Genomic DNA, 12,469 nt, shown 5'->3' with positions numbered 1-12,469 from the left:
TGACGGGGACTCAGGTGGCGAGCGCGGGAGGAAGCCGGCTGCTCGTGGACTTGTATGAAAATGCAAATATCAGATCATCTGCTCTGCGGCACATCCTGTTAGAGCTAATTTGATGTTGACGTCGCTTTGGTAGGTTTTGACCCACACACGAGAGGATCGAGGACAAGCACGAGGAAGTGTGGCGATGGAGGTGAAATTTAGCATCTCCTGACATTTGGAGCCTTTTCTCTTCTTTGCCTGGGGGCGGTCTGCTCCGTGGACTTGCTCTTTTCCTTCCTGTTCCCACCACTTCCCCCGTTCCCACCAGGGAGCCGGCAGGAGCTGCTGGACGCTGAGCAGTAGGAGGTGAAGTGCCTGCGAACCAGAAGGTGCTCTGTTTCCTCCTCCATTATTTATCACTTTCAGCCTCCTCTTCATTCAAGCGCTACGTGAGGCTCTGTGTCCAGCGAGCGCCTCGCTTTGATCTCTTGCAGATGCTCGCAGAGAGGATCGCAGCTCCTGCTGCTGCTGTGCAATTCACAGGGAGTCTCTTTGAAGCTCCAAGTCTTTTGCTAAAATGAGCTCGGTTTAACGGCCAGTGTTCGGGACAGTGTGCCGAGCTGTCTGCGACACCAGCGGCTGAAACGCTCAGTAAAGGGTTTTTATTTGGTGGCACAAAGAACCAGCACGGAAATAACTGAAATACCAAAACAGATGAAAATTTCAGCTCTAATAATTAGTTCAGATTTTTGGATGAAGCATCTAAAAAGAGCTCAGACTTCACGGACCGTCTGCTAGCATGAATGACCTCACAGCAGCCGTATTATTGGTCACATGATTCCATTAAAAATACTCCAAAAGGCTCCAACAGCACAAACGCGACCCAGAGGTCCAGTTCAGGGACTCCAGTTAGCTGAGGTGAAGCCTAGCAGACCACTAGCACCTACAGCCACCTGTGTCACCGTCCACCTGTCAGTCAAAGAGGCCACGCCCCTAACCCCTAATTGGTGGTGAGACCAGTGTCTGTATCAGGCTGTAACGCCGACTCTGTTTTTGCCACTTCGGCGTTGCGCTTCCAGTTCCCAGCCCTCTAACTGGCTGCTTGGTTGACATACTGGTGGAGCTTCCAACTGAAAATGCTGCAGCAATTTGGCAGCTTTTTAAAGTATGTGATGAGCAGAGAAGGTGAGAGGTTTGGAAACCAAATAATTGATGTGGCACAGCTCTTGGAGAAAGACTCTGTAGTAACAGAATTACCATGTTTGTGCATTTAAACCTCCTTTCTTCTCCGGCCAGTTCAGAGTTGGCTTCTCTGTTATTTTCCATATGGATGCTGTGCAGGTCCAAGCTGCCGAAATGATCGATAACGCAGGAAGATTCATTTGTGGAAACTCTCAAGTTCAGTGCATGAAGTGTTATTGTAACCGTCACTGCATTGATAATATAAAAACGCATCTTTTGGGTCTGAAGTGAAGCCAGTGCACAAGTGCCTTAAAGCTGCATTCTTTCTGCAGGCGGCTGCAGCTCGCACTTTGGGAATCAGTGATGCAGAAATGTTTTAAAAGCCTTTTAACGTTGGCAAAATGAAGCAAGGAGTTAGTTTAGTCAATTATGGCCACGCTGGATGTTATAATCCAATGAGCTTGCAGCGTGCTTCAGTTTGTGTGCTCACGCATCACATCCGGTCTCAGAACGCAGAGATGCTGACGGGGAAAAACGTCTCGTTAAACGGGACTTGATGTGCTGAGTCCGTCTTTCGTACGTGTGCTGGATTCGGCTCAGATTGGTTACCGTGCTGACTCGCGGCTCCATCTTGTGGTTCAAACTGGAATTACATAAAAACGCAGCTCCGTGATCGCGCAAGCGTCTGTGCATCCTGCTGCTAGTTTTACACGAATCGCGTTTAAGGCACCGGTTTTGTCACAGCGCTTCGACCTCTGACCTCGATCCTCAGGTGGCTTCTAGCTCTCACTAGCTGTAGCTGAGACGGGAGAGAAAAGCTGGGTATGGACTGACTTTCCTCCCTCGCTCGCTCTCGGAGGTTTTTCTGCGTGAGCGATGCAAAGACAGACGGCAGTGGGTGGTCGCGTTTATTTACTAGAGGGCAAATCTCCTCCTCACGGTCAAGAGCACAAAGAGCACAAGCACAGGTAGAGTAGCTGTCACGTGATCCTCCATGATGTGACGACTCGTCGTTGTCCTCGTCAGCTGTCGTTGTGTTGTTCTGCTCTGTGTGCGTCCTGTGACACCAACCTCCTCGTACTAAACCACTGAACACACGTGCAGCATTTAACCCTTTTATGTGACTGTTGCTTCTTCTTTTTTCCAATTTTTTAATCCTTTTTTTCGATCTCTTCTGTTATCATTTACCAGACAAAAAGGCGGGAAACGTGTGAGGCCACACAAAGAGGATTAGAACTGCCCAGGATTCGCTGAGCAAGGAGCTCTGAGCCCCACCCCCCCCAACTCCTCCACTTTCTTGCCCTCTTATTTCCTCCCCGTCCTCCTCCTCCTCTCTCCCTTCATCCCTCCCAATAAATGGAGTAATCACGTGTTATCAAACCAACATGGTGAGAAACGAGAGACGGAGAGAAAGATGCAATTCATGTAGACGTGAAGAAAAATGATTACTCGGAAAGCAATAATTCAAGCCCTTCTTTTTGTCCATCCATCCATCCGTCATCCATCCATCCGTCATCCATCCATCCGTCATCCATCCACCCCCCCTCTGTCCGATACAAACATCCAGTCGTTTCTTTTCTTAATCCTTTGCTTGTCTGTGAGATTTTATATTGTCTACGAGAGAAAATGAAGAATAAAAAATGAAAATCGAGACATTCCACTTTCCTCCCCCTTCTCTTCCCGAAACTCCTGATTGGTGGATTACATAAAAAAAAAAACGAGAGAGAGAGAAAAAGACTGTTAGTTTTATATCGACGGCCATTTTGGTTTGTAGTCCCCCCTCTCCTCCTCCTCTTCCTCCTCCTCTTCTTCTTCTTCCTCCCCATCTTTGCCCCCGTAGATATTTGACAGTACAGCAGGACCATGTTGCTTCCATATATAAACCGCCCCAAGGACTGCCACTTCCCCACCAACACTGCAATGTCTTCAGCTCTGTGTGTTTAATGTTTTTAGACTGTTATATTGTGTACATGAATTTAAAACAAAGAAAAAAAAAAAAGAAGAAAATCCATCATTGAATATTAAAGTCAAACTGTTTCTTTTTGTTTGTTTTGTTCCCGTTTGGTTTCAATTCTTCTTTTGTTTTTGTTTTTTAAAAACATCTTCTCACTGTTACCGACGATTATGCTGTAATTAAAATAATAATAATAATAATAATGATGATGTTTTGTTGGTCCAAGTTTTCACATGTCCGCTAGCAAATTGTCAAGAAAAGAAATAGTACAATAAAGACTAAAATCTAACAACTAAACTGCAGGTTTCTATTTTTATCCGCACGCCTGAAGGCTCCTATGGTTTGAGGGGAGGGCGGGGCGATATGCCGAAATATGATTGGGCGCTCGTTAATCTGCATATCGATAATCTCATCCTTTTACGTAACGGGTGGAATAATACGAGATTTCTTTGTATTAAAGTAGATCTGCGTGTATTATCCGGCAGCAGGCGGCTGCTGCTTCCTGTGGACGGTCCAGGACGTCCGTGTGCCGGACGCTGGTGTCGCACAGGTGGATCGAAACTTTATAAAGGACTCGGCAACATCTTCATTTTAAATAAAGGATCACGTTTGTACAAGTCGAGTGAAAGCAGTCAGTAGTCATTTAGCGTATTCATTTTAGTTCTAGTTAATGAAGTTGTGCAAAGTTGAACTGTCACGTTACACAGAAGGGCCTGATAGTGGCTGAAATCCAGGATGAAGCAAGATCAGATCATAAAATAATGTTTGTTCATGAACAACAGAAGCTGTGTTTTATATAAACATGCTTAAACTCATCAGGTACCTACACAACAGGTGAGGGCCTGCAGGAACTGATACCATCACACAACAGGAAACAGGCTAGTTCATGATCCTATCATTTGGGGCTTGATACCCATTCTCCGTCTCCCCCCCCCGACCTGGCGTCCTGGCTCCTCCTTGCCGTAGCGTGATGTCCCTCATCAATCTCTAGCCCTGAGAGTGGTCCTCTCCTCCACACAGCTGGAATTGAACTTGCACCTCCCACTCCAAAGGCATGTAGTCTTACTACTACACTATCCAGTAGGAGCCAATCGGGTTCACTCTGAGGGAAAACTAAAGGACATAAATGTAATTTTCCATGGCTGATAACTGCAATAAAGCAGGAATCATTTTAGCTCCATTCACTCTCATCATGGAGGATTTGCTCCTGCTGAGTTTCAGCCAATATCTGAGCAACATTTCTAAAAGAAAGTGGAACGTCGCAGCAGCAGTATAGATCCCCTTTGTAAGAAAAGCATTTGACTGGCCTGATGTTGTTACTCCTAAATCAAATAGGTCTCAAAGGCTGGAGGGGAGGGGCTGAGAGACGAGGGCCGTGCAACAGAAAATCATGTGCTGTATATATTTAGAAGGTTTACTGGTGGAGATTAGAGAGTCCGGGTGAAGGTCCGCGGGCCAAACGTTGACACGCACGGCAGCAGTAATAACACATGTCTCGCCGTCTGTGAAGTGTGTGATGATGATAATTCCCCGCTGTCAGTAAAAATCGGCAGCATACTGTCTCGCTGTCAGGCCAAATCTCTGGGATTATGTTATTACAGCCATAATGTGGGAGTACAGTAGCCGAGCGTGCACACACACACACACACACACGGAAACACCCTGAGGAAAACTGCTGCTTTGTCATTTAAAGATATCTTAATGGACGGCGTGTGATAACACCGCTCGTGTTGGGAACAGCTCTGGATAGCAGACGGAGGCGATGTCGGAGCTCGGTGGTTAAAGTCGTCTTTTTCTGAGTTCAGGTCAAAGACGGGAACAAACAGGCCGAACAGACGGATTACAAATCGGGATTATAACGTAGAGACACCAGCTGCTAATTACAGAGCAACACCTACATGAACGGGGCCCGCAGGCCTCTGCTTTCAGGATTAAAGTAACACCAGCGCACAGACGAACATCCAGGCTGCAGCAGCCGTCCTCAAGTTTGGACAAATTCTCTTCTTCATTTCATTAAAGACAGATAACGTAACCCAAATTTGAATGTTTTATTTAAAGAAACCCTTTCTGCTCATGCTCAGTGCCAGTTTTTCATGCTTTGCATGATTCACAGTTTGAAACTAATTGAGGCTTTACTGGCTTTTTAAAAGTGGAAAATATTCTTTAGCTTTCTTAGTTCGGACTCTGCTAGAGCAGCTTTGCATAAGTCCTTGTTCAAAATAAACCTCCTTCATCTTATTCTGAGGCTCGGTGTAACTTTTTAGTTCTCTGAGCTGACTGTGCCAGAATAAAATAGAAATAGCAGACAGCAGGAATAAATGACATACAGTGTAAATATATACAATCAAGGAGGAAACAAAATAGTTGTGCTTGGAGGCGAATAGAGTCTGAGTGGCCTGAGTGATGATTCGTGGTGGGTGGAGAGGGGTGGGGTTTGGTAGCAGACTGATGGCCCAGGGGAGGAAGCTGTTAGTGAGTCTGGAGGTGTGGACCTGACTGACCTCAGGTGCACCGGGTCAAACAGGTGGTGGGCGGGGATGCCAGGGCTCTGTGATGGGCCTGCTTTACCTGAAACAGGAAGATGGCATTGGTCCAGGTTAGAGCAGGGCGATATGGCCAAAAATATTTATCACGATATACATTTGAAAATTTGCGATAACGATATAATTGACACCAGACAAAATACTTTACAACTCCATCCACAACTATTTTCAGTTGCAGATGATAAAGGATTCAGAAAGTTTATTCATGCAGGCCCATATGACAGAGAATGTGCATCTTCTTTTTGTTTTCATATTTTAATTTATATTTAATTGTGTTGTGGTTTGCAGTGTTTTGTGTTGTTTCACTTTAAATTTGTTTAAAAGGAAAAAGCTGAAAATTTAAATAGTTAAAAGTTGAAATGTGAATAGTTGGTTTTTGTATTATATGATTTATTTATTACATTTTATGTGGAGTGAATAAATAAAAGTATATTTACGGTGGCCCCTAGAGACAAAGCACGTACAAACTTCAAAACACGTAAAAACTCAGAAGCACATAAAAACTCAAAACACGTACAAAACACAACAGAAGTGCTCCAGGACGCTAGGGGGCAGTGTTGAGCTTTTGTTACCTCGTGGCTACACAAGCCAGCAAGTACCAACCACCGGATTTGGTGTGTGGTAGTAACAGCTAAATGAACATTGTTTTAAAAAATTATTTGAATATATATGAGTGCTTGTGTATAAATACACAAACATGCTTTCAATTGTGTGATTTAAGTGATCTAGTAGCTCTGTTTTGGAAGTTCAGTTAGTGCTAGAAATATGTTTTGGACTTTGTACGTGTTTTGTCTCTAGGGGCCACCGCATATATTTATATATAAACATATATAAAAAAAAAACCACTTTTTTTTTACATTAGTAATTCCTTTTGTGCATAATTTTATATTTTTTGTTAATAATAAATTAATTAAAGCAACAAGAGCTGGAAATCCCACCACTAACATGCATATGAAAACAAAGGCACTGCGCGTTTTACCCATATTTCATTTTCTTATCGTTGCCCAACATTATATATATTACCGTGGTGATATGGCCCAGCCCTACTCCAGGTGAGGTCATATTCCACCTGTTCTCCATTTACAGTGAGAGTTGAGTGGACCTGTCTGTGCCTGCTGACGTCCATTATGAGACGTTCAGCTTCAGGTTATTCTCTTTGCAGCAGCGGGACAACTTCTCGACCTCCACCCTGCACGCTGTCCCATCTCAGAGGGGGAACGCAGCTCTGCAGGGATCCGGGAGGTGCGGGCCGAGTCGGGCTGATTGAGGCCGGTTTGTTTGGAAGATCCAGGAGCAGATGGTGGTGGCATCCTCCATGGAGGACTACCCGGTTATCCCCCTCGAGGGAGGGGGGTCTATTCTGTGTAAAAGTCATTAGACAACCAATCAGAACAACCAATAAAGCCAATAAACAATAAATGTCATAAGATGCAAATATCAATAAACACATTGAAATATGTGAGTAAAATCAGAATTTAGGGGCACACAAACCTCATAACTTACTTTTTATTAACAACTTCTGATTTTTTTTACAAAGATAATAATTTTACAGACTGAAGTGGAAAACAAAGTTTCTCCCCAACATCACAGCTGATACAAAAACACACTTTTCAAAGAGACAAATCGCCGCAGACGATTGAGCGACTCCTGCGTCCACAGTTCAGCAGGAACAGATGTTTGGTTTTTACTTTTCATCTAAATTTAACGGCCCGTAATCACACACTGCTGCGCGAACGCTGCGCACGTACTCCGGTGTAAAGCTCAAAGCCTGCATTACATGGATTTTATTTATGTGACGCACTTTTCATCTGTAACAGCTGCTGCTCGCTGGATTTAAAATGAGACAATGCTCGCTGTCCGACCCGTCTTATCTGCTCGGGATTTGCTGCAGGTCCACTTTATGAGAGCAGCTGCATTATGTAAGAAAACACTGAATATGACTCGGGATCAGCAGCCCTCCAAAATAAAAGTCCAGCCTCAAACGTCACTGAGAAAAAGCTGAAAGTAGAGCTGATTACTGTGAAAGCGAGCGAGCGCTGCAGGCTGATGGGAGCGGGCAGCACACAGGGAGAGTTTTCCTGCAGCTCATCCGGGCGATTCATGGAGCATTTAGTCCATCCAAACAAGTCAGCGTCAACACTTTAACTGAAACACACACACAGGGCTGTGTAAAGAGTGTGTGTGGCTGAGAGAGAAGACACTGCAGGCGGCCGAACAGACAGATAAAAAGATGGTGCAAAGGTTGAATAGGAGACATTATCCCGGGGCTGAAGCACAGACTGGATATCTGGAAACAGGAAGAAGCCTCCAGGGTTTCTTCCTGTTAAAAGGGAGTTTTTCCTTCCCACTGTCGCCAAAGTGCTGCTCATAGGGGGTCATATGATTGTTGGGTTTATCTATTTATGTATTATTGTAGGGTCTACCTTTCAATATAAACCACCTTGAGGTGACTGTTGTTGTGATTTGGTGCTGTATAAATAAAACTGAATTGGATGCAGCCGTTGTGACATCATTAGCCAAGTCCTCCAAAAGCTGCAGTTCCTCCAGGGTCCACTCGAGGCTCCAAAAGTGAGTCAGCGGCAGTTTTGTTTCAAACGCTTTGCCTTTAAAAAGAAAATTCTCTTATGCAGTGAAGACAGAGGTAATTTTACTGGCAAACAAATCAATTTGAAATATACTGAAAGAATCCTCAGAGACCGACTTCCTGCAACTATCCAGGAACAATCTGCTGACAATCTGAGCACCTTCCAGCACGATGGAGCTCCATGTCACGAGACAAACATGATCTGAAGTTTGCAGAAATCTTGAAACTTTGGATTCATGGGCAGGAAAATTCCCGTATCGTAATCTGACCCAGAATCTTTGGTCGGTGGTTGGACGAGGAGAAGCCGACAAAGCGACCAACAGGCTGAAACGCTGATCGGGCAAGAATGGATCTAACAAGTTGTGACAGCGAACCAAGTGTGGTTCTTACACTGCACACTCACTGACACGAGCACCGTTTCTAACATTCACACTGCCGTGGATGCATCTGAGAGCACTTTGGGGTTCGGTGTCTTTCAGAGGAATACTCTGGCACGCAGACTATCAACCTTCCAGGTAGATGACCATAAATTTGTCGATACAACCAGAGTTTGGAGAATTTACTACTTTGGTGTGTCTGAGTGTTTGCCAAGTTCTTTTAGACTTGACAGGGGCTGTGATTCATACATTCAGTTGGCAGGAGAAAGGTCGCTGGGTCAAGCCAGAGCCACAATTCCCCTGTGAGGTTGCATCAGGAAGGGAATCCAGCGTAAATCTGCAAAATCAAACCACCTGCTGTGAAACCTTTTATGGCTTTTATAGCTTTAAACTTCTCACAGTCTGACAGAAAACACTGAAAGGAGCCGAAACATGTAAATCGACAAGTTAAAAAGTGCCACAGGCAGCTCCAGCCTGGCACCTCGGCTAATTCCAGTCCCTGAACTGGACCTCTGGACGCTGTTTGTACTGTTTGGGCCTTTTTAATGACATCATCTGACCAATTATATGGCTGCTGTGAGGTTACTGTAGTAACCATGAAGTCTGAGTGAAAGTCGAAGACTTGATTTGGATGTGACTCAGCGCTGATTAGCAGGTATCTGTGATGTGAGCGTGTTAGCCATGTTAGCTAATAATGCGGCACCTCAGCTCTCATCCAGATACAGTCCCCGCTGGCTCCAAAGCGCCAACATTTAGGAAAACGTCTTTTATATACAGTCTATGATTTTACCCCCAGCCAGACTCTGAGGTCTGATTTTTGGCTTTATGATCGAATAATAAACCTAAATTATCACCAAAGACAGACCGCGCCGTTTCGTTTTCCTGCTCATTTCTGTGCAGTAACGAAACCCTGTGCGTCGGGGCCTCGTCGCACGTTTTACGGCATCTGAACCGGAGCCTGCAGAAGGTGTCAAACTCAAACAAGCCGTCTCAGCACAGGAAGGACGTTAAGTTCTGAATTAATAATGAGAATTAAACGAAAACACAAAACTGGCATGAAAGACAAACGTCAGCTTCATCAGAAATACTCCATGTTTACTCACATTTTGCTTTTATGATGCACAATTTAAATCTCTGCAGGTTGAAGAAATCAAAACACATTTTTTTCATTCAGCTTAAAAAAAACCCAAACAAACCAAAAAAGTCCCCAAAACCCACTGCAGCGAGGCGACAGGAAACCTGCGCGTGTAAACGTGAAAAATCCAACAAACACAAAACATTTAACGTTAAATCGGTCAAAATATACTGTTTGTGTATGCAGAGTATACAGAGAGAGGCGTATAAGTACAAACAGGAGATAAAAAGAACCAAATAAAAGCATCAACTCTGCTCCCAGCGTATGTACAGGTCAAGGCTTACAAAGCTCATAAGTTCAGGGATGAAATCACACGGCGACAGTGAGCTCTCGCTCCCATCGGTTCCCTCCTTCATCCAGCGCTTCATCTCTCCCTCCTCCTCGTCACGTGGAAGTACCTCTCGGTGATGCCACAGTCTCTTGGTTTTTAAAAAAAAGCTCCTCTTTTGTGCTTCACTCCATCTTGGACATCTCAAACTTGGTCGTCATCGTTTCCTGCAACAGAAAACACACCAGCACGTTTGTAGTTTCAGGAGCTTTGACCCACAGACTGTCGAAGCGTCAACCTTAGAGCATCTATATCTTACAGAAAGGCAGATTTAGGAAGGATTTACATCCTTTTGACTCGATGCAGGAATATCGTCTGCAGGCTGTTCCACTCCTGCATGGCCACACGGGGAATTTTGTGTTTTTGTTAAAATTATTGGAGTTGACCTCGCTGAAATTTGCACCTTTTGCAGCTGAACTGGACCCTTTGGTGGTTCTGGTCCCACGTGACCCCTGCTTTACATTCTCAAGCAGTCAAAACGTTTCCACAGCAGGACAGTGAAGCGCAGCGTGGACGTAAACAGCGATGGTCCTGAGTGGATCTACAGCCTAAACGTTCTGCCCAGAACCGGCCTTTCTGACAGCACAGCTCGGTGCGCTCTCTAAGCGACAAACTGCAGAGGTCAGCACCGTTTACAGATATTAAAAAGCTCTTTTACATCAGGTTATTTCAGGCTCAGGGATTAAGGAAGGTCAGAGAGCAGCTTCTGTCTTCATGAGCGACACTGAGGAGCGCCGAGCGTTTCAAACAATCTTCTCACGCTGGCTCAGCTGCCAGAATCCAGGTTAACAGGATTTATTCAGGTAGCAAAACAACACAAAGCGTCGGGGTGACGGCAGGTGAGGCACAATTTCCTCCTCGATCGTGATGAATTGCGTAATTTAGCATAACAGGCAGGTTGGGTTCAGATTCAGCCCTCATTTATCTCTTAAATAACAAGAACGCGTTACATAATCTAGCAAAAGGAGGCGACGAGCAGGGAGTTAAAGGCATTATTTCCCCTTAATTTAACCCTTTGATGAGCCGGCTTCATTACGTACACGTCCATTATCCTCGCTGGCAGAACGAAGCCCGCTCGCCCTGCGGGGAACAGAGCGTGTGCACACTTCATATCTTCTGTGGGTTTAATACCCCTCTGCGTTCATATGGCCGCTTATGTAAGAAATTGATTTTACATAAGAGGCACTTTGTTGATTGCCGGACGCCTTAAAGAGGCTCGGTCTGCAGACGAGAGAGTAAATAATTTGGAAAATGGTTTGAATGAACGGCCAACGGAGGACGCGAGGAAAAACGCGGACGGATGTTAAAACGAGCGCGGCGTCTGCTGGACGTCGGTCTGAGGCCGCTGATCACACAAACAGTGATGAGAAAAAATACAAATATGTTTTGTTTTTATTCGGAGGATCATTAACAGCTGCAGCACACACACACACACACACGCCGCGTGTCTGTCGCGTCACATCTTTCTGCTCACCATGACAACACAGAGGACGATAAACAACAGTATGACGTAACCAGCAGCACAGGGTGTCTACTGTGGGTCTGCTGCCCCCTGCTGCTCATAAGCTGTGTGTGTGTGTGTGTGTGTGTGTGTGTGTGTGTGTGTGTGTGTGTGTGTGTGTGTGTGTGTGTGTGTGTACACCTGTCTAGAGATCTTTGTGGGGACCAACAGTGACTCGTGAGGACAAAAGTGGGCGTCCTCACGAGTCTGAGGGCATTTTTGAGACTCAAAATGTGGTTTTAAGAATCAGGGTTACAGTTAGGTTATAGTTATAGTTCAGGCTGAGGGTTAGCAGCTAAGGAAAGCATTATGTAAATTAGATTTCCTCACAAACAAAACATGAAAACAAGAATGTGTGTGTGTGTTTCTCAATAAGTTTGAGTTTGTTCACTGAGCTCTTCGAGTAAACTCAGTATGCAGGTGAGAACAGTTTGACGCTCTGTGGTCTCCAGAGGGAGATCCACCCAAACCACCACAGCTTTACTTCACAAATGAATATAAAGTGATAATAATGATAACGTGGAGTTTCAGGGTGAATCACAGAAATGAAAACACTATTTAAACCCTGCGGATTTGTTCCACTGGTTCAGTTTCTCTTTTAAATGCAAATATATTTAATATGTTAAAGTTGATTTTAAAACCAAAGTCGAAAAGGCCTCTATAATGGAAACAGTTTATAATAGAAACATCTGCTTGACTTTGGACCTGATCCCAGAGGAGTTGGGCGCCTTGTCCTCTAAAGTATAAAAATGATATATTCCTGTGGATTTCAAAGTTTTACACACACTAACAGATACTAACCCCATGTTTGCCTACTGGTGGTGGTCAGAGGGCCCGGTGGCGCCTGTGTCCGGCAGCCTCGCCTCTGTCAGTGCGCCCCAGGGCA

General features: G+C 44.8%; 2 protein-coding genes across 7 annotated transcripts in view; one reads left to right on the top strand and one right to left on the bottom strand.

Moving 5' to 3' along the window:
* LOC146503274 (uncharacterized) overlaps positions 1 to 3,412 on the top strand; it is a 50,658-nt gene extending 47,246 nt beyond the window's left edge. For all 4 annotated transcript variants that reach the window (XM_085130615.1, XM_085130618.1, XM_085130616.1 and 1 more), the window contains exon 4: positions 2,353 to 3,412. In XM_085130615.1, the coding sequence (XP_084986741.1) occupies positions 2,353 to 2,375 (23 nt within the window). In that variant the 3' untranslated portion in view covers positions 2,376 to 3,412. The remainder of the gene's footprint in view (positions 1 to 2,352) is intronic.
* LOC146503273 (transmembrane protein 87A) overlaps positions 2,662 to 12,469 on the bottom strand; it is a 27,853-nt gene continuing 18,045 nt past the window's right edge. For 2 of the 3 annotated variants that reach the window (XM_085130620.1, XM_085130619.1), the window contains exon 21: positions 2,662 to 10,249. In XM_085130620.1, the coding sequence (XP_084986746.1) occupies positions 10,208 to 10,249 (42 nt within the window). In that variant the 3' untranslated portion in view covers positions 2,662 to 10,207. The remainder of the gene's footprint in view (positions 10,250 to 12,469) is intronic. The other variant, XR_014868674.1, reaches the window with a different exon arrangement.

The sequence above is a fragment of the Neolamprologus multifasciatus genome, chromosome 14 (genome assembly GCF_963576455.1).
Source record: "Neolamprologus multifasciatus chromosome 14, fNeoMul1.2, whole genome shotgun sequence".
NCBI classification, from domain to species: domain Eukaryota; kingdom Metazoa; phylum Chordata; class Actinopteri; order Cichliformes; family Cichlidae; genus Neolamprologus; species Neolamprologus multifasciatus.
Note: the sequence above shows the minus strand (reverse complement) of the source record. Positions and strands in the feature narration are given on the sequence as shown.